The sequence below is a fragment of the Panicum hallii genome, chromosome 2 (genome assembly GCF_002211085.1).
Source record: "Panicum hallii strain FIL2 chromosome 2, PHallii_v3.1, whole genome shotgun sequence".
NCBI lineage: Eukaryota > Viridiplantae > Streptophyta > Magnoliopsida > Poales > Poaceae > Panicum > Panicum hallii.
In genome coordinates, this window is record NC_038043.1 from 40,432,405 (window position 1) to 40,454,576 (window position 22,172).

The 22,172-nt window shown below is 41.9% G+C and overlaps 1 protein-coding gene and 2 pseudogenes across 1 annotated transcript; 2 read left to right on the forward strand and 1 right to left on the reverse strand.

Annotated features, from left to right (window-relative positions):
• Positions 1 to 3,330: 3,330 nt before the first annotated feature.
• LOC112882391 (probable LRR receptor-like serine/threonine-protein kinase At1g51810) lies at positions 3,331 to 14,272 on the forward strand. The gene is made up of 13 exons (XM_025947441.1): positions 3,331 to 3,435; positions 3,581 to 4,115; positions 6,802 to 7,280; positions 9,687 to 9,825; positions 9,944 to 10,015; positions 11,629 to 11,700; positions 11,772 to 11,840; positions 11,987 to 12,138; positions 12,225 to 12,487; positions 12,654 to 12,780; positions 13,159 to 13,227; positions 13,320 to 13,509; positions 13,731 to 14,272. The coding sequence occupies exons 1-13, from the start codon at positions 3,357 to 3,359 to the stop codon at positions 14,128 to 14,130; spliced, it is 2,646 nt and encodes an 881-aa protein (XP_025803226.1). The 5' UTR covers positions 3,331 to 3,356; the 3' UTR covers positions 14,131 to 14,272.
• Positions 14,273 to 15,378: 1,106 nt separating this feature from the next.
• On the forward strand, positions 15,379 to 18,364 carry LOC112881042 (annotated as a pseudogene).
• A 386-nt stretch (positions 18,365 to 18,750) lies between these two features.
• Positions 18,751 to 20,444, reverse strand: LOC112881043 (annotated as a pseudogene).
• Positions 20,445 to 22,172: the final 1,728 nt, after the last annotated feature.

Sequence of the window (22,172 nt, forward strand, 5' to 3'; positions counted from 1 at the left end):
GAGGCGAGGGGGAGTATGGATTATGGGAATCCGAAGGTCTGGACACCCTAGTGGGAGGTACCCCTATCTGTATGTACTGACATACACCTTTACTTTATATGCATGCATGTGTATAGAATATGATGGATCCCAAATTAAAGATATGCCTAGCTTCATTTGAACTTTCTTGAATAAACCTGAGTTAATATATTTATGTTGTAGCTATGCTAGTTGCTTTTACCTAGATTTTGGTTGGATAACTGAAAATCATGTTACACTGGTTTACCCATATTGTGGAATACTTTATTGGATATTATTAAGATCATTGCATTCATTGGAACATGGAGAACCAACCAGGAAAACAGTGCAACCACAATACTACATGGCTCTGGTCTTGGCTAATTAATTAGAAACCTTAGCTTATGATAATCTTACCGAAAGGGCAAGAGGGGTTGCATCATCGGGGTATAGCTCGGTCCTCTTGAGGCATATTGCTATATATGGTCCTTGGCTAAGGCGTTCCTCATTAGGAAGAGTTATGACCGCTTTGGCTTGAAACTTTAGCGGATTATCATAAGTTAGGAAATCTTTATAAAAGTCTCGTAGTGAATCTCTGCCACTCACCTTGGAAGTGTTCAAGGGTCTTGCAAACCCGGGCATCAAGGGAAACATGAATTGTGGGTAAAGTGTACAACCTCTGCAGAGTGAAAATTGATATATCAGCCGTGCTCACGGTTAAGAGCGGCTTGGACACTCATATGATAATTAAACTTAAAGATGATCTAAATCGATGTTCTTTGTTTATTTATTTACTTATGTTGTGGATTATTTATCTCTGATAATTTGTTTAAGGGCTGGTAAATACTTACACTTAGCTAATGCTTGCTTAATTAAAACTTGTCCAACTAAAAATGCTTATCGCAGTCAAACCGTGTCAGCTTTTCCTTGATTATAGCCTTGCATGTCATATAATTTACTCCACTTGCTGAGTACCAACCATAAGTGTACTTACCCTTGCTTTATTAAAAACAATGCTGCTCAGAACAAGATAATTGTCCGATGTTCCCCGAAGATTTTAAAGAATATTGGGCGTATATCTCCCAGTCATCTGCCTGTGAAGTTGAAAGTCCGCTGCTATTTATCGACGTTTATTTATTCATTTAAGATTAACACTGTCGGTCATGTAATAAAGTACTATTATACTCTATCTTGTTAATGCATTGTTTCGGATATTCGCTTGTTCGCTTGTGACGTCTACTATATATGCGGAACTTGATCCTGGCGCATATATGGGATGCATTCGGTTACCTTTTCCAAACCGGGTGTGACACTGCACCAAGACTTCTTGGGTCGGGTCCAATCCGATCTGGGGAGGGGCGTACTCGACACCTGTCCAGGCTACGCAATGCGACTTCTGTCTACCAGGAGTCCATGCGATTCAAGTCCCTCTCTGACCTGGAGGAGGACTTGGATCGCCTACTCAAGATCAAGGAAGGGGGAGCCACCACTTGCCCAGAGGCCCCCATCTTCGACAAGTACTCGGACTCGGATGATGAATCCGAACCCTTTTTGGGTAGTCATCTGGGCCTGACTGTAACATCAACACCGTTGGAAGGGCATGGAGCCCTTTGAACTACTCGAATACGACTCTCGCCTCTTGACCTTCACACAAGAGTTACCTGGAAAATCTCTCTCCCATTGAGGAGGGAGAAAACAAGACCAAGCTAGTTGAGTACTCCTCCAACGGTGAGTCCTCGTCGGACTGCCATGTTTTCATGGCCTCCATTCGCGACCACGGCGACAATGACGAGCCTGGAAGAGAGTACAATGACAAACTACTCGCGAACATCTCCGCCGACGAGCGCACGGCGGATGCTCCTCAAGATGAAGATGATGAGCGTAGAGGAATGCAAAAGGCAAAGAACACTAAGCGTGCCAAGTGCACGAGGAATGCAGAAGCCCGCGCACGGAATTCACCTCACCGCAGGAATCTCCATGACGCTTTCACAGCATTTGACGATCGTGAGTACAACACTCCGATTGGGAACATCGCCCAAAGCAGATCTGTTAATCTAGCGGCTACCTAAAACCCGGAGACTGAGAGGCCGTTGTACCTAACTCAGCGAGCGAGTCAGGGCGACAATGAGTTGACGGCCATCGTCGTAGCCCCGGCGACCGAATGACGAGCTGGCCGGGTGCGTCACCGTACCGTGTCATTTGGTTTGTCACGTACCGGCCTCGTGGAATGGTCAACAACCGACCGGCTGCGCGTCGTCGTCCCCCCGTGTCCGGTACGTTGAAGCTGAGTTAGTTGCCTCGCTATCATCTATGGCAATAGCCTTCTTTCTTTGAAAGTGCTGGTGTGCAGCACTGCAGCATATACAAGCAAATATTACGGATATACAGTATATTTTGTTTTGGAGTAGAATACACTACGAGCCAAGTTACCTTTTTAAATTATAAAGCGGAAGTATTTATATTGACGTGGAACTTATATATGGGTCTAAATTTTATTTTGAATTTTTATGCTCAACTCCTATATTTTCAAAATTTTCTCCAAAATTTTGTTTCAAAACGTTGTCCTAACATTTTTCTCAATGTTTCCTCCAAATTTATTTTTTTATTTTCTAATTTTTTACAATTTCGATCATATGAGTTTAATTTTTGTACAAAATTTTTAAGAGCTTTTGTATTTGAACATATTTGTACAAGTAAATTTGTTATGATTTTTTTCTTGTATATGTTTTGTGTATAATTTTGTATTTGAACGAATTATATAACTTTCGATTTAGTTTAAACAACTATGATTTAGACCTCACGTGATACGATTAGTGAATTTAAGAATCTCAATGTGCATTTTGAAAGTTTGGAGATCTGGATGACACCTGGAGCCAAGTTTAAGGTCCGACGGTGTATTTTACTCTGTTTTGCTAGTACAAGCCTATGACCTACATAAATCTTGGATACAAAATTAGTGTGATTGCATTCGCTATCCAAAAGCACTAACTTATGATTTAGTTTGTATTTGTACCACACAAATAACGTATGGAATGAGTAATTGTTAGCCAAAATCTTGTCTCTTACGAAATAAAATATTAAAAACATATGCCCTATATTACTGTACAGAGGGAGTACATCATTTCATCGAAATTCATGAAGCCATGTCATCACGCGGTTCACACTCCAGTCCACACGCTTGTTATGGCGCTCCTCGGGCAGCATGCACTCCAGCAGTCTTGTAGAAAAGATAAGGCCCATGAACACTACCTCGGTTGGCTGTGTTAGGAGACTTCTTCTTGACCGAACCAGCATTTTATTATTCCATATTGCCCAAGCAATCAAAAGGTCACAATTTTCAGACTTCTCGATCTCGATCGATGGCGTTCCTAGTTTTACTTGCTGCAGTACTATTGGTGCTTAGTGCCCAAGCGGTTCATCATGTCGCCGGCCAGCCAGGTTAAATAATCTACAATAATCTTTGCTAGCTTTTACAAATGATCTTATGTGCTTGTTGCTTCTTGTTCCTTGTCCGTTTCATTTCGCTTTCTTTTTTTCGGGTCCGCCGTTTCATTTCGCTTTGAATGTGTGTACGAGAATGCAGGGTTCCTCAGCATCGACTGCGGCCTGGACGACGAGTACAGCGGCTACAAGGACCCCGACAGCGGCATCGTCTACGTCTCCGACGGCGCATACGCCGACGCCGGCGAGAATCTCAAGGTGGCCCCCGAGTACGAGAGCCAGTTTGGGCGGCGTCACCAGACGGTCAGGAGCTTCCCGTCCGGCGTGCGCAACTGCTACGCGCTGCCCACGGTGGCCGGCGCCAAGTACTTGGCCCGGCTGGTGGCCAGGTACGGCAACCACGACGGCACGAACGACAGCTCGGCCATGGAGTTCGACGTGCACCTGGGGGCCAACTACTGGGACACGGTGCTCGTCAGGGACGACGTGGCGTACGAGGTGCTCTTCGTCGCTTGGGCCGGCTGGGCGCCGGTGTGCTTGCTCAACACCGGCCATGGCGCGCCGTTCCTGTCCATCCTGGAGCTGAGGCGCCTCGGGGACGCCTTGTATCCGGCGCTCATGGCCAACCAGACCATGTCCATGTATGGACGGAGCAACATAGGTGGTAAATTTATAAGGTATGTATGTATATATACTTTCCCTTTCGCACATCCTAGTACGTATAGAGTTCGCGATTGAAAGACGAAACACGGAACAATAAATTCAGTTTGACAACAGCTGGCGAGTTCAGTGGCAGGGTTTTTTTTAATTCGTATAGGTTACGGAGTACAATTCATAAAAACTCGTAGAACAAAAAATATGCATACAGAATAAATTTTTAAAATTCATAGAACAAACAATACACACATGGAACAGATCATGTTACATACCCTTTGAATAAAACATATATAGAACAAATTAGAAAACTCATGAAACAAACATATATACACATGGGGTAGATCATATGAATCGTGAAAAAATATACACTTGGAATAAATCATGAAAACTCTGACACAAAAAATATACATATGATATAAATCATATAACTCTTGAAATAATTATAAACGTGTAATAATTTGAACATATTATGAGAATGTATTGAAATAAGTTAGAAAACCTAAAGTAGAGGAGAAACAAATAATTGGGTGGAATAAGTCATGACTACTATAAGAATTTTAAAGAAGATTGTGAAACAAAATAACTAATAGATAAACAAAATAAATAAGACTGTACAACCGGGGAAAAGTCCGGTTTACACCATCCAACTATTGCAAAAGTTCGATTTTTAACCTTCAACTACAAAACCGGATAATAAAGACATCCAACTGTCGAAATCGGACAAGTTGGCCCCTTTTGTGTGGTTTCCAAAGATGGTTTTGTATTTTAAAAAATTTAAAAAATTCTAATTAGATTTTAAAAAAGCCAAACTAATTTATTTTAAATTAGAAAAATATGAAATTAGTACCAAAATTTTTCTAAAAATATAACCTATCTATTATTACTCTATTTGAATCTTATTTATTTAAATATAGTAGGCATAACTATAAACAACCAAATACTATGAATATGATAAAATTGGATCCGAATAACTGACAAGTAGAGTGCCAATAGATAGGTTACAATTTTAATAAACTTTTGATACCCATTCCATATATTTTTTAATTTTAAAATAAATTAGTTATGAATTTTTAGTTTAAATTTGAATATTTTTAATTTTCACAAAATAAAAAACCACCTTTGAAACCACTCAAAAGGCCAAATTTACCCGGTTTTGACAGTTGGATGGTCTCTATTATTTGATTTTGTAGTTGAATGTTGAAAATCGAACTGTTGAGATAGTTCAGAGGTGTAAACCCGACTTTTCCCTATATTATATGGGTGAAGCTTGGATATTAATGAGATTAAAAATGGCAGCAGTACAGCATAACAAACCAGATTTAGGGTGTGTTCGTTTCCTACCCTCTAAACTTTAGCCCCATCACATCAAACGAGAATCTTGCTATTTAGAAGTATTAAATAAAATCTATTTATAAAACTTTTTGCACAGATGGGTGCTAATTCGCGAGACAAATTTAATGAGCCTAATTAATCCATAATTTGCCACAGTGATGCTACAGTAATCATCCGCTAATCATGGACTAATATACCTCATTAGATTCGTCTCGCGAATTAGACTTGGGGTTCTGCAATTAGTTTTGTAATTAGACTTTATTTAATACTTCTAAATGACAAGATTCTCTTTAACTTTGATGTGACAGATCTAAACTTTAGACCCTAGGAAACGAACACACCCTTATAAATGAACTGCAGTGCACGCTAGAACAGTTTTTGGGCCATAATAGCTGATGCGCGCGCTGGGCAGCTAGCAGGTCGGCTTTTGCAGCTAATATGACACCTACTGAGTCGTACGTAGCTGGGGGGTGGGCGGAGCTCGTGTCCACTTCAACTAGGCGGACGCTAGCATCCTCCATAAAAAGTAGCTTGGACTCCATCTAAAAAGGAATGACATATTAGAACTTTTAAAACTGTATAAAATAAAATATGCCTTATATATATTAATGAAAGCATCGAGAATGTTCAATATTTATTGCTTTCAAAAAATTATTCCATATATACCAAAACGTAGTAAAAATTTCACCTAAGAAAGCATAAGCTCGTATAATATTAATTAAAAACAAAACATTAGAGGGCTAATCATGTATATATAGTGTGTTAAAATTTGATACCCCTAATTATGCGCATCAACCCTGAAATTTAAATAAAAAGGATAATTATGAGTATAACGTGAGCTTGCATTATATTGTATCAAGAACAACATGGATGAATCTCGCAAAAAATCGTAGATGATAGCGTTTGATGCAATCGTGATAAGAGAATAAGAAATTCGCAAAGCCGATAAGAAATTCTTTTAAGCACAACTCTAAAAGCGTAAATGATTATCGCTCTTACACAACTCTACTCAATCCTCTAGGATCTTCTAATTCTTACCCTATATATGAATATACTAGTGTGCTACATAATCGTATAGAGTTTAGGGTTTGAATGAGATCTTGTGTTGATATCCAAAGCTTGGGTAGAAATGGGCTGCTGGTGCAAGCTTAATATCCAAAGCTTTGAATGAGACCTTGTATATATTGACATGATGAGCACACTTAATATCTCTTGAGCACTCTTAATTATTGTCCGTTTACATGTCTTGGATGAGACATTGTGTTGACTTGAGTCATTTATAACATCGTGCATTATCCATGTCCCTCCCCTTTATATATGGTAACTCCATGGTGGACTGCAGTGGCTAATAACCTTTTAACTGATTTTATGAAGGTTTCCTGACGATCCGTACGATCGTTACTGGTGGATGGGTTTCAACCCTCAATGGAGGAACCTCTCCACCGCACAGAACATGCAGCCGGATCCGAGCTTCGTCGAGCCCGTGGCCGTTCTCCAGACAGCTGCTACAGCCACCGGCAACAACACAGCACTCAGTTACAAGTGGCAGGCGGAGAACTGGCCCGCGTACTCGTTCATGGTGTTACTTCACTTCGCCGACTTCCAGAGTGCCCAGCTCCGGGAGTTCGACATCTACTTCAACGGCAACCGGCTGGGGCCGAGCGACAAGCCTTACAGACCGCAGTATCTGGCATCTTCTACCGTGTGTAGCTCCGGATGGTACAGGGCCAGCGACGCCAACTATAACATCACTCTTGTCGCTTCTGCTGTCTCCGAGCTGCCCCCGATGTTAAATGCGATTGAGATATACACTCTGCTTGCCTTTGACACTCCGACGACATTTCCTGATGACTGTGAGTTCTTCACTTCTTCTCTTACTCCTCATTCTCTTTCTGTTTTCAGAATTGGATTGACTATCTGTTTATCAGTATCATGTTTTCTCTATGTGATGGAGACAACCAACTTAAGTTTAATTTTATGTCTCTGGTGCGTGTTAACATTCTCTTGGAAAAGAATAGCAAGTTAAACTTTACAACACTATAACTATTTTCACATAAACATGATAAGTATAATGTATTGGGCATATTTCATCGAGCATAAACTATTTTGATGTTGGGTACTTGGGTACCACACTTCACAACTTTCTAGATACGGTGTCCACACTATTGATCATTACTTTACTCGCCGTCAGAGAAAAGCACCCACAAAAAATAAGCCTAGCCTACTTAATAGTGAACGAGGAACCTATAGACAATATAAGCAGGAAGAGCTGAAACTCAATTAATCAAAAAGACTAGTGTTATCAGACAAGATCAGAATGTTACTCAAAATTAAGCTGCATCCTCGAAGTACTAAGTGGAAGAGGGGCCGGCAGCTCTGGCTCCCTCCGTCACTCTCAACCTACCACTCCCCTATTTTTGTAAGTGTAGTGTTGCTAGCGCTTCGCCTAGGAGCTCTTGTTCTCTTGTATATCTTTAAATGAGCCCTGAACTTTGATTGATAGCTTGATTATACCGGTTCAGAATAGGAGGGTGGTGAAGGGTGAGATTGTTGGCTATGGGTCCAGTTTGACTGATCCTCTATTCCACCACCTTGCCACGGGCACGGCATGGATGTCCTCGTGGAGTTGGTAGCTCATTGTCCAAAGTGATCCTAGGGTCCACAGGCGCTAGTGGGAATTCGGCCGAACCTGCTCTCTTAGTCATCTGACGCACCACATAGTGATTTGGATGCATTGGATTGTTTTCTTAGGCTAGTTGCATAATGAATTGATTATTTTATCAATTACTTATTTTGATGGACTCATGGATCCAAGTGAGTTTCATCCAAACCTTTGGACTCAGCCGATCTATATCCTCCACTTCTTGCGATTCCAACTAATTTTTCTTGGCACGAGGTAAGATTGGGATCGGCCAAACCACATGAGTTCAACTAAACCAGTATTTTGGTCATTTTTATGTAAATTTATCTAGCATGATCTTGCATTCAAGGAAACACCAAAATCTTGTGAAAACAATTAAATTCAATCCAACAGGTATGGTGGTTCCTTTGAAACATTTGTTCAATTCACTTTTGGAAAGTTCTAAGTTAACAACAAATAATACAATAGCAATATATATCTATCTATACTATAAATAAAGAGTAAAATTTAAAATATTTTTCATCCAGATTAGATACATTGTACTCACCATATTGGACCCACTTGTTAGGGTTGAGGGAGTGCGAACCCATAAAAATTTAAGATTGAAAAATATTTCTACAAAAATCAATTTTTTCTCACTACTTCCGTTGTTCCTTCACCTGGGTGCCGCCGCTCTCCCACTGCGCCGTCAGCAATGCTCTCGTTGTACGGCTGTCACTAGAATTATTGTTGGAAAGGATGGAAAGGATATCTATAAGGTTATGAAGATAACGATATCTAGGGGTATTGGAAGGTGGGTATTGTTGGAAAGGATGAAAAGTATTGCAGTTAGGGTAAGTACATTGCTATGTCAGTGGTTTTATAGGTTGTCTCATGTGTATCTATGTAGGATTTTGATGATGTGGAGGAAAGAGGGTGAGGAGAGAGAACGAGATGGTTGCTTCACGAGACAACTGCCTCATGGGTTAAAATTAAGAAACTATGAGACCACTTACTCATTGTACATGTTGTTATCATATTACTCACAATCTTTTTTTATTCCACAAATTAAAGGATATGGTAGTACTACGACACAATAAAAGTGACAACGTATTGTAGAGGTGGACAATAGGTGGTATGTTCGGTCGTCGCAAGGTGACATGTTATTACATGAAATCATCTATAGACGGCTCCAATATACGCAAATAGCAATAGACTGATGAGGAGGTTACTGGCCGGGCCATCCCATATAGTGATAGTTCGTTTTCTTGGCGACGCCGAGAGCCCGAGACAGAGTCAGGCGCAGGCTACGGCCATGGAGGAAGCTGGGGGGGGGGGTGGTGGTTGCTCATTCTCGCCACCGTCTTCGGCATCTACCTGACCTGCCTGCGCTCACGGTGCTCGATCAAATGGCGCTGAAGGTTATCTTGCCGACATGGGTTCACCCCTTGTCGTCTTATTTTGGATTTCTCTCCCAGTTTAAGAAACACGAGTGAGGTTGAAATGTTATTTTTGCCAAGCATTATGCTTCGAAAAATATTTTTCTCCTCTTGCACATGCACCTGCCTTGAAACCATGAACCTGAATGTTTGCCACTCAGTTCTCACACATCCATTCTGACTTATTTTTTCTTCACAAGTTGACGCCATCATGGCTATCAAATTCGAGTATGGCGTGAAGAAAAACTGGACGGGTGATCCATGTTTCCCAACCATTTATGCTTGGGACGGTGTGGAATGCAGCAATACAAGTGGTAAGACTACGAGGATAACATCATTGTGAGTATCCAAAAGCATATCCTTTCGTTTCCTTGTATTTTTATTCTTACAAGTACTAGTAGTCCAGTTTATTATTGGTGCGTCTGATCTCAATGTTGGATTGCAAATTGCAATGCAGAGACCTCTCAAAGAGCAACTTGCGTGGTGTCTTATCTACAAATTTTTCAAAGCTTACGGCGCTCGAGAATTTGTAAGTGCTACATGACCTGCTCATGCCCTCGGCCCTCTACAGTTTCTGTCAGAAATCTAAATTTGCCATGAATGAGAATCCCGTTGTGCATCCAAGAATGATCGAACATGTTAGCATTAATCTTGTTACCAGAGAATTGTGTCCAGGTTCGGCTATTGTCTAGGTTCATTGCTATTAGTGCTAGCTAGATTTCAGTTTATAGTTTAGGAGAATATGGGCAAATCATAGGAGGCATCGACTGCATTAACTGGGAGCATATCATGGAGAGCTGTATAGCCCTATATCAGCTAAATAAATAAATGAGAAACGATGAGGGGCTAGTGTTTTGCCGCATTGACCAAAAACTACTTGAGTTGTTTTTCACTTGTGTGTGTCCACCAGAGCAAAACGCTAGTATGTTTGTGATATACACTCAAGAGAGATGGAGTGATTTCTAACAATTGGTATTAATAGCCTAAAGACCTACCGAAAATATATATTGCATTTTAGAATTCTCTTAAGCAGATGGCTCAATGTTTAGAGAACCTAGTGTACTTTCTTGATACCTTGTTAACACTACACGTACTGTTGTTTGATGCTACGGGGCACGTAAATGAACAGGAAACTAGGAGAGTTAATGCTCCATTTTCCTAAAAAAAAGAATCGTTGTATAAAATACATGGAAAGGTGGTACTCGGGAGACACTGTTGTATGATCCAGTATGATGAGGGAGGATAGAGAGGAGCCTTTCCTTCCAAGTCCTTGCTAAGTGCAGATTTCCTTCTCTTTCCACTGAGTTTTCTTTTTGTTTAGAAATTCAGGAAACTTTGCAACAATTGTTGTCATTAAACTCCTGGAGAGCCAGGACTAGGGTTATGCTATGAATTGCGTAAGCTTATTGTGTACAAGTACTTCCTAAGATTTACATGTTCTGGGCTAATCATGTTAGTATGCTGAATCAGTCTAGGAAGTTGTTTCTGTGAGTTCATCCTTTAGGCCTTTGTAAAGTTATTGCAGTAATGCGATAAGCCACCCTCAGTAAGATTTCGCTTTCAAGCCAAAGAGATAGGAACTATATAAGAAGATCAAATCAGCTGTCTGTTTGGTTATAACTTAACCTTGGAAGTCACAATATGTTGAAGCTAAAGCTACGCTAAACATACTCTAACAAACATCACGTTGAGGTGCATGCTCCATTATGTTGCACTGTATATAGTTTGTCATAAATAGATGAGACTATTATAGGAGAACGTCTCTTTCATGATGGCCATATTTGGCATACCCACATGTTTAATTTTTCTTCCAATCTGTAAGTTACCGAATTCTCCAATCTTTAACATATATTCCTCTATGATTTTGACAGTATCCCTACAACATATTTGAGTTTCATATTGAAATGAGAAAATTCACTGATGGTGATGAACAATCATACATTCATACTTGTCATGATTATGCTTCAGAACTTCTCTGTATGCCCTTTTTATCGCCTATGACTAGCTAAATAGTTGGGAACATGTAATGCTGCAACTCTATATAAATAGACCCAGATTTTTATCATAACTCATCAGTGTAGGGTCTGAAATAAATGCCTATATTTTCTGGGCTTGCTCACTATAGTGGTGTAAATATTTCAGGGATCTATCTTATAACAACTTAAGCGGGCCAATACCTGATTCCTTATCAAGTTTGCCCTCCCTACGAGTTCTGTAAGTGGATATATTTGTATACAGTTTATAACATAGCAGGGACGTTACCAAATTATTTTCACTTTCTACAGAAATGTGTCTGGCAACAATCTGAGTGGCGATCCCCTTTGCACAAATTACAATGGATCACTTATTTTCAGGTTATGGTTTTCTTCTTTCCTTTTCCCCTTAATATAATTGTGAATTTTGGATAGTATCTGTTTCTGTGATCTTTAAACATGTAACCCGGCAAAGACAATTTACTCCCCCAGACTAAAATCTATCCTTTTGTCTTTGTGTATTTCAGATATGATTCTGATACAAGTGCATGTGACAAAAGGACAAGTCCATCAAGAAAAAATGCAGCTGTCTTAATTACTTCAGTTGTTGTCCCTGTGCTTGTTGTGGCTGCACTTTTTCTTGCATGTTTCATCTGGAGAGCAAAAAGAAAGTCTAATGGTGTGTATCCTGTTGCTCTAGTCCTTGCATGTATATTTGCTGTTTCCTTAGTATTTCTGTTATACATCTCATACTTGCGCAACCAGTTTCTGTAGAAAATCGCACAGGAAAACTGCAACTGGAGAGTGCTCCAATAAGTATAAACGCTCAAGGGGATCACCTACAAGATTCTGAGAGTAGGAGGTTCACGTATAAGGATCTGGAGAATATTACCGATAATTTTGAACGGCTCATAGGACAAGGAGGTTTCGGATTTGTCTATTATGGTCGTTTAGAAGATGGTACCATGGTTGCTGCCAAGATGCGCTCTGAGTCATCATCACATGGGCTAGATGAATTTTTAGCTGAGGTATCAATATTTCAGCCACCATGGAATATTCTTGACTCACCAGCAATATAATTTTGCATGGCAATTGGCACACATGTGAATAAACTGCATGAGTCACACAACACTCAAGGAACTTATGTGGCAGTTATTAATATACATTCTCTATGTTTGTAATGTTGTGACACAGGTTCAGAGCTTGACAAAGGTGCATCACAGGAATATAGTTTCTTTGGTTGGTTACTGCTGGGAGAAAAATCATTTAGCCCTTGTTTATGAGTACATGTCTCAAGGCAATCTTTATGATCATCTGAGAGGTTTATCTTCCTATCTTATTCAAGTACTCATACTATTCAAGAATATATTATGCTTTGGACAAGATACGGTCTCCAATAAGAAGCTCTGTGTATTAGTTTTCAAAGCAATATATTACTAAAACATCTAAACCGTAATTTTACAGTGTTTCTAATAACAAGTCCAATTGTACTACTTCAAAGGGATGACACCCTGTTTCCTTTTGCTGTATGACTTCAGCCAATGCGTATATTTATCTTATCAAAGGGTTGGTCTTATTTCTAGCATAGAGAAGTGAGAATCAGAACAAGAAACCTGGATGAGTTTCGTATTTCCACAAATTTGCTGAACTTGACATGTGAAGGTTGTTAACACAGTTCTGTTCTTCTATTACAATGAAGGTAAACATGCTGCTGTTGAAATCCTGAACTGGGGAACGCGTGTACGGATTGTGCTTGAAGCTGCACAAGGTATGGTGTGCAGCCAACTAGATATTTTGTGAGCAAATCTGTCATACGTTCTTTCATATTTTCAACTCGAGGCATTCCTGTTATATGTATAGGCCTGGATTATTTGCACAAAGGATGCAGTCCACCAATCATTCACCGGGATGTGAAGAGCAGCAACATTCTCTTGGGTCGGAATCTGCAAGCTAAAATAGCAGATATGGGACTGAGCAGATCATATCTTAGCGATACTCAGACTCACATATCAGTCACTGCAGCTGGCACTGCTGGTTACATGGACCCAGAGTATGTCGATCTGTCCCCTGTGGTACACTATTACATTTTCGTGCCTTTTTCGTTGTAGCTTATTTTCGAAATTTCGAATATGCAGTAAAACTAGCAAAATTGTCATTGTTGTATGGAACGTGTTTTCCTTTTCACACAGCCTCTAGATTTAAGGTGATTACGTGATAAGGCTTGTTTGGTGCTCTATTCATCTCTGAAGTTCTTGGCTTTGGTTTTCTCAGGTACTTCCTCACTGGAAGGCTTACTGAGAGCAGCGACGTTTACAGCTTCGGAATCGTCTTACTTGAGGCAGCCACCGGTGAGCCCCCGCTGCTGCCTGGCCTTTGTCACATCGTCCAGCGCGTGAAACAGAGGATCGCCGCTGGCGACATCGGCTCGATCGCCGACTCACGGCTCAGAGGCGCCTACGACGTGAGCTCCATGTGGAAGGTTGTCGACATTGCCATGGCGTGTGCGGCGGACGACGGCACCGCAAGGCCCACGATGGCCGACGTCGTGGCCCAGCTCAAGGACAGCATGGCGCTGGAGGATGCTCGGGTGAACGACTGCAGGGTCCCGGCGCGAAAGGTGCAGCGTGATGACGCGGCTTTGATGCCCTCGTTTGGTCCATCGTTGAGATGAGGTTTGGTTTGGTCCATTTTGTAGTCTACATCGGGGTTTCTGTGCTGTGAGCTTGATGTGGATTGTGAAGGCACATTAGAGTCTGTCTGTGCATTCGTTTTCAATCCCTAGTTATTGGTGAGTAGACAGGTAATAAGATTGACATGCCAATATGCGAAGGAAATCATAACTTCGAAACCATGGTTGTCCCAAATAAAATATTACCTTCACTGATCCCTCCGTTAGTTTTGGATGCCGTGGATTTTTTACTTGCACCGTGTAATCTTTCGTATCTTGCATCTGGTGTGGTGTGCTTTCGTATTGTGTTAGGCGACTGGCCAAGGACCCAAATTTGGTATATAGTTTTGTACCTCGAATGAACGGTAGAGCTCCTGCCGTTTGCTTAAAAGGAAAACGAAACCAATCAATAAGGTTTGAGAATGAAATAGCGTTGTTCATTTCAAACCATGAATATTCAATACAAAAGTTGGAGGGGATCATGTTCCACTACGCTTGGGGCTCGGCTGCTCTACAGTTTCGGTTACCTTCCGATTCAAGTGTGTCTGCTACTCGGAATTTTGTTTGTTTGCTGGGATTCAGATGGCCTTGCTTGATTTGGTGCCTGCAGCGTGGAAACACGGGGAGCTGCTCTGTGTTAGTCAGAAGGGCTGTGAGGAAGTTGCTAAATTGTTAGGCTTGGCACTGTTTTGTGACTGAGATTGCACATTGTGTGGAAATGAATTGGTTGCTTGCCATTCGAGTAGGGTCGATCTAGTTATTCTTACCTTGGTTAAACTCTGATGCGCTGACCTCACGAGTCTCGGACAGTCTCACGGGTTAAATTTCACCTTATGAAATTGTATGCCTTAGTGTTACTTCAGATTGCAGACTTACTCCACTTTTTACAAACACAAATATCCGTCATATTGTCTGTGGTTGTACCAGTCCTAGAAAGATTTGCTCAGCAAGATGCAAGTTACATGTGCGGTTCGTTCCATGTGGATGTTACATGCCAATTTCTCTTGTGTGTTTCTGTCCTCTTAGGCACCCCTATCTATATTGTACAATGTATATGCAGGCTAAATGGTTAAAGTCACTTTCTATTTCCTTTTGCTGTGCAGATGCTGGAGTCGAGGCAAATGAGTGTATGAAAGTGTTTCTGGGTGTGTAATTACTCCCATCAATCCTCTGTAAATTACAATTTCTAGCAGCTATTTCATCCCTTTTATGCAACTTGCAATTTTTAGCAACCTATCTCTTTATCCCACTATGACTCTTATTGCATATCAAAGTAAAGAACAAACTTCAAAACTAATAATAAATCACAAGTTTTTCATTGGTTTATTCGACTGACTGCAGTAAATTAGACAGTTATATGTATGCCCTGGAACTGAATGAATTCAATGGAATCATAATCCTATTAATTTGGTTTCTGCAACTCTTAATTTTTTTGTACTATTGGTTTTATTACAGCAAGGAACCCTGACGAGGCGGGCTCTGAGGACTGCACTTCTATTCAACCATTTGACCTAAACCATTTTATTGGTGAAGATGGAAAGATATATGGTTACAAAAATCTTAAGGTAAGCAAAGTATTTTACTGTTATTGAGATAGCAGATTCTCCGGCCCTTTTTTCTTCCACTAATTCTTTCTATAAGTTTGACATGCTAGTTATCTGACCATGACTGTATTGGATATGGTACTTTTTTGCAGATAAATGTGTGGATAAGTGCAATATCATTCCATGGATATGCTGATATTTCATTTGAGGAAACATCTGATGTGAGTATTGTGTATTTGATTGTAGCACACAACCTGTGCTGAATCTCGAATTCTTTATGTGCACAGATGATCTTCTGTAAGTTTAGCATGTGTAGTTACTGCATATGGTTGCCAGCTGTAATTTGGTATTGCTTTAGAATTTGGTTATAATCTTTTCCAGTACCTTTGAGCTTGTTTTTACTTGTCCATTGCTTGGATTAATCATCTCAATGACACCTCACAGCAAACCAACTCAAACCTTCAACCAACATTCCTCATCTTTGCTGTTTTTCTTTGGCATTTGAATGCATTGACTACTGTTGTTGAGTGAGCAATGTAATCCATAATTTGAAAAATTCATTTGGCATGTATTTGTTAGTAAACATAACTTTAGTCCTTTCTGATTTCCTCAAGACATTGACAAAACATTTTACTGATATTTTCCAGGGAGGGAAAGGAATAACAGATCTAAAGCCTGTTCTTCAGGTCTGTTTCATTCACAATGTCATTGTTTAAACAAAGAAACCTCCACACATAATGTTTTATATTTCTTAAGCTTCATTTATTCTGTGACAGAGCATTTTTGGAGAAAACTTGGTAGAAAAAGAGGAATTTCTGCAAACCTTTTCAAAGGAATGCGAATATATCAGGTACTCTTATTTCCTAACCGTAGAATGCTGCATCAGTAATAATTTGAATTGCTCAGAAGCAAGACATATCTAATTGATATAGGTTAAAGTAAAGTTTGTTCTTTGAAGTGTTATCACTGATCAATTTATGACACTATTTGTTGTCCGTCAATGTAAAGCATGATCATTTTGCTGAAATGTATTCACTTTTGTGCATTCAAAAATTTAGAGTTTGCTCTGTAGCTCGAGTCTGTTATTTCTCTGTAAGTTCATGTTCAGCCTGCTGTTCAAGGTGTCATCTCTATTCAGGTCCCAAAAATCTTGAGATTGATTTATATTTGATTCCCAGATTGTTCGAGTTGAACTCCAAGGTGCTGCTGCATTCCTTTATTCTCGTCTGGTGCCGCTTGTTCTGCTTCTGGTTGAAGGTAACTGAAGGCTTTGAAATATAGTAGTCTGCTTTATTTGGAACTTCTTTGCTGATAGCATTGCACTCTAGGTTCCACTCCTATAGATATTGGAGAACATGGATGGGAAATGCTTCCGGTAGTAAAGAAGACAACACAAGAGTCTGTTCCAAAATTTCAGCTACTAGGTTTTGCAGCTGTCCATAATTTTTATCATTACCCCGAGAGCACTCGATTGCGAATCAGCCAGGTTGGTCCTCTACTCCTTACAGCTGTACTTTCTATTTGTTTCATTTATATGTGTATGAAGTTATTCTCCATGATCTAGTCAAATCCCTTTGAAGTTATTCCATGGTATTGCTAGGTTCCAAGGGCTGTCAGTTTGTTTTTAGATGTTAAACTGACTTTGATAAAGTTGCATAACCAAATGTTTTGAAAAGTAAAGCAAGTTTCAGTCTGGTTGGGTGTTTTTCCTGATTTGATTTTGTTTATTTTCAGATACTGGTTCTGCCACCTCATCAGGGTGAAGGGCATGGCCTTCGTCTTCTTGAGGCAATCAATTCTACTGCACTATCAGAGAACATATATGATGTAACAATAGAAGATCCTTCAGACTACCTGCAGTATGTGCGTTCATCTATGGACTGCCTCCGTCTTCTCACATTTGATCCAATCAAGCCAGCGCTCAGTGCTATGGTCTCGTCTCTGAAGGAGTCCAACCTGTCAAAAAGGACTTGCAGCTTGAGGATGGTTCCGCCAGCTGACCTGACCGAAACTGTCCGGCAGAAGCTGAAGATCAACAGGAAACAGTTTCTGCGGTGCTGGGAAATTCTGGTCTGTCTAAGCCTTGATTCTGAGGACCGTAAGAGCATGGACAACTTCAGGGCCTGCATATACGACCGCACCAAGGGTGAAATCCTTGGTGGCGCCACTGGAACCAACGGGAAGCGTCTGGTGCAGATGCCAAGCAGTGCGAACGAGGAGGAGTCCTTTGCTGTGTTCTGGACACAGGATTGTGAGGATGCGGATGACCAGACAGTTGAGCAGCAGCCAGAAGATCTCAAGACCCAGGAGGAGCAGCTCAATGAGCTCGTGGACAACCAAATGGAGGAGATTGTTGGGGTTGCGAAGAATGTTGCCTCGCGTGGGAAGGATAAGCTGGCAGAGCTGTTGGCTCGGTGAACCTGGGTGATCCTTGCTTTATATCATGCTAACATGGGAACGCTATGGAAGCTTTCTTGGTGAGATCTTTTATATAGACCGGCTCTTCAGGGTAGACAGGGAAATGTTGGTTGTTACACTGTCTTCATAAGTTGTAGAACCAACACAAAAATAGGTCCAGAGTAGAACTTCTTCCCATCGGATTATTATGTATTCCAATTCTGGAATCTTTGATGAGAATGTTACGTTTGACTTGATTGGCAACCGTGCTAAATCTTGGAATGTTTCTTACAGTACACCCCATGGCGCCTGAGATCCAGTTTTAGGGTGATTGTGATCCATTATCTATTTGTGGATATGCAGTACAGGTTCCCGTTTGACAGCTGGTACCTAGTGTCAGTTGTTGCAGGGTCAGGATCCAACACCAAATGAATGCTTCTCCGCCATCCTCAGCTCAAGTCCATCACCTCTCTGGTTAGTCTCAACATAAACATGCATATATATATACAATTGAACATGCTCATAAAACCTTGAAAGCTTCAAACCATTTCATCACCACGGCACTTGTACACACATGATTCACCACACCAGCTTCATATGAAAAACAATTTACTGAAGTCTTATTATAGAATTACTATATATAATAGAGATCTGGCCACCAACAATCTAAACCCAGGTGCAGGCACAACCGCTCAAGTTCATCTTACCAATGGACCAGACGCTGGCACCAAATCTGCTACATCACTCCGTGGGCTTGCCCTGGCGCTACTGTCTTTGTGGCGAGCTTCCTCTAACGCCAGGCACTCCTTCAGCTGTACCACAACAGTCTCCATCGTTGGCCTTTGAGCAGCAGCATGTGCTGTGCACATCAGGGTGGTCTCAACCACCTTCCACATGGAACTGATGTCGTAGGCACCTATGAGCCGTGCATCTGTAATCGAGCTGGTGTCACCAGTGGCTATCTTCTAGGTTCCACTCCTTACAGTATTGGAAGCTCGCCAGTGGCTACCTCAATAAGAACAACTCCAAAGCTGTAAACATTGCTGCTCTCCGTGAGCCTTCCGGTATGGTAGTACCTAAAAAACAGCAGGCAAAGCACATTAAAAGAAAAGGAGAGCATCGGACATGCTGGCCTCATCCTATTAGAACCCAAGGTTGCATCAATAGGAGAATTGCTTGCAAATAGTGGGTCTCAATTTTTCTTTTCGTTTGTTTTGTTACTTGCCACTTGGCAAATTAACCTATTCACGATTTACGTGTAATTCAAATAGCATCAGCGATACGATAAACAAGCACCACAACAATATTGACAGAGAGAGACATACTCAGGGTCAATGTAACCAGCTGTGCCAGCTGCAGAGGCTGATATGTGGGTCTGACCATCACTAAGAAACGTTTTACTGGGTCCAAAATCTGCTATTTTAGCTTGCAGATTTCGACCCAGGAGAATGTTGCTGGTCTTTACATCCCGGTGAACCATCGGCAGGTTGCAACTTTTGTGCAAATAATCTAGGCCTGTACGTATATCAAACAAGTAAAATACCAAAAAATAAAAATGAGAATGAACAGCACAATAAGCGTTTGCTTTAGAGAAATATATTCTTATCTTTTTTATGGCAGCATACCTTGAGCAGCTTGAAGCGCCACTCGTACACGTGTTCCCCAGTTCAATGTTTTTGGATCTAATCCAATTTTTGGAAGCTTTTATAAAACAATCCGAGTATTTTATCTGGGTTCGCTGTGTCCAACTTCATCTCTAAGTTTTTTTGTCTCGAAATTTTTTGAATGCTTCTGAATATTTTTTGAATTCAAAATATATCATCTAGACTTCTATAGATTTATTTTGAATTAAAAATGCATATCCAAAAGAAAACGATAAAAGTACCGAGTCGGCCCAGCCCAACCGAGCCCGACCTTGTCTGCAGCCCCCGTCCCCTACAGGGACGCAAGCAGCCTCGCCGCCGCCAGGCTCTTGCCTTGCGTGCGTTCCAGGGGCGCGGCCCTGCCCCCTTCACCATCCCCTCTGCGTCGCCGCTGCTCCCGTGCGCCTGTTATTCTCGCGCACGGACCCTGCAGCGCCGCCGCCTCCTTGCGAAGCCCTGCTGCCACGCGCCCTATCCTGCCGCCGCCTGCGGCCTCGCCACTCAGGAGCCACCACCGTAGCCCACCTGTGCGCGAGGGTGCCACGCCAGCAAGGCCGTGCGTCCCCTGCTCGCCTCGCGTTGTGCAGCACCGTGGCCTTAAGATATCGACGGAGCAGAGCGCCATCGCCCTTGCAGCCGTGCCTCGACCACGCCCCGCGACAACATAGCCGCCGCCAGGAGGTCCCGACGCCACTTCTTCCTTCCCGATCAGGTTCCGACCATCCCGATGCATCTCCGCAAAAAGTAAGGTTTAAAACGGATTCCCCTTGTTGTTCTCTTTAAATTTCCCCACTTCCCAAAACCTCTCGCGCGACGAATCGATGGGAATTTAAGCTACAGTGCGCGCAGGTCTCCATTGGAGCTGATCTCGAGCTTTCGCAATTTAGTCCCTGGAATCTACGTTCTTTCGCGTTTATGTCCCTCCCTGTTTAGCTCATAGATTGCACGTTTTAGCTCCGTTTGGATCGGTTCATGTTGCATTAGTCTTGTTTTAGCGTAATCTATAGTTTAGTAGCGCCGTAGTCCGTATTTTATAATTAACTTTAAAATTAATTTGATTAATGCCTATTTGAACCTAGCTTTCTAACTAAAAGCAAATTAGTGTTATACTACAGTTTTATAATTAATGTTGATATGATTAATACCAGTTTAAATTTGTTTTTCTTAATTAAAATAATCTTAGTTTATAGTTTTCTTTTCTATTTCTTTTCAATAGTAGCTTCGTTTTCAGTGTCTCTTATGCTCTCGTGACCGTAGCTTCGAGCCCTCTTCTTTAGTGCGTTCTTGTAATGATTTTCTTCTGTTTGGTGCCCAGTTCTTAGTTGTGGTTGTTTGCTTGTTTCTCGTATGTTTATACCCGATGTCACGATTAGAAAGGAACGTAGTTTGAGAGCTTCGAAGGTTAAGAGATACAAGAATAAGAACCGACTGAGCAGCTTTTATCTGGAATAAAGGCAAGTATATTCCTTGATCATATTTTCATCCTAATAATCTTTATTTATATTCATTTACGCTTGTATGCATTAATTTGATGGGTCCTACTTTATCCATCTTTGATATCCTTGTCCTTAAAAGTCAGGTTATTTAAATCATGTTGGCTAGTTTGTTTAGTTGCTAAACTATGGTTTTGGGTGGTTTATAAAAATGATACTTGATACATCATTGTTGTAACATTCCATGTTAAACCCTAGAAGGTTTATTTAACAAAAATCGTGAATTTCAAAAAAACTTTGGTGAATGATCTTGTTGAGAGGGGAGGATGCATTTTATTTGAATTGGATTTTCGAATTTATTTGATTCAATTGTGTGGGATTTGAATTTGAAAAGGCTATTCAAATTCAAATCCAAAGCCCATCCTCTAAATACCCCCATGGGCCACCAGCCCACCGGCCCACGCAGCCCTGGCCCAGCTCGCCCTCTTCCCTCTCCCCTTTCCTTTCTCCCGCACGCGAGCCGGCCCAGCACCACCAGCCCAGCCCACAAGCGACCTGTCTCGACGCTTCACTTCCCTTCACCCGGGGCAGCTGACGGGCGGGCCCCACCCGTCAGCTTTCCCTTCTTCCTCCGCCCGCGCTCTCTCCCCCGGCTCGCTCCGCCCCGCGACGCCGCTCGCCCTCGCCCCGCGACAGGATAGCGAAACCGCCTGCCTCCCTTTTCTCTTTCCCCCGCCGCGGCCCCGCACCCTTGCGTCAGCCGCCAGCCCGCACGCCGCTCCGCTCCGCGACAACCGGCGCAACCGCCCGCCCGCGCGCGCTCCTTTTTCCCCCGCGCCTCGGCCGCCGCGCTGCCAAACCCTAACCCGCGCTGCAGCCGCCTGATGCCCGCCGCGTGGCCGTGGCACGGACGCCGGGCATCGCCGCCCTCGGTGTCCGGGCCCGCGCCGCAAACCCTAGAGCCGCCTCCCATAAGAACCCCTCGGTCGCCGCCCCAAAACCCTAGCCACCCGAGCCCTTCTCCAATC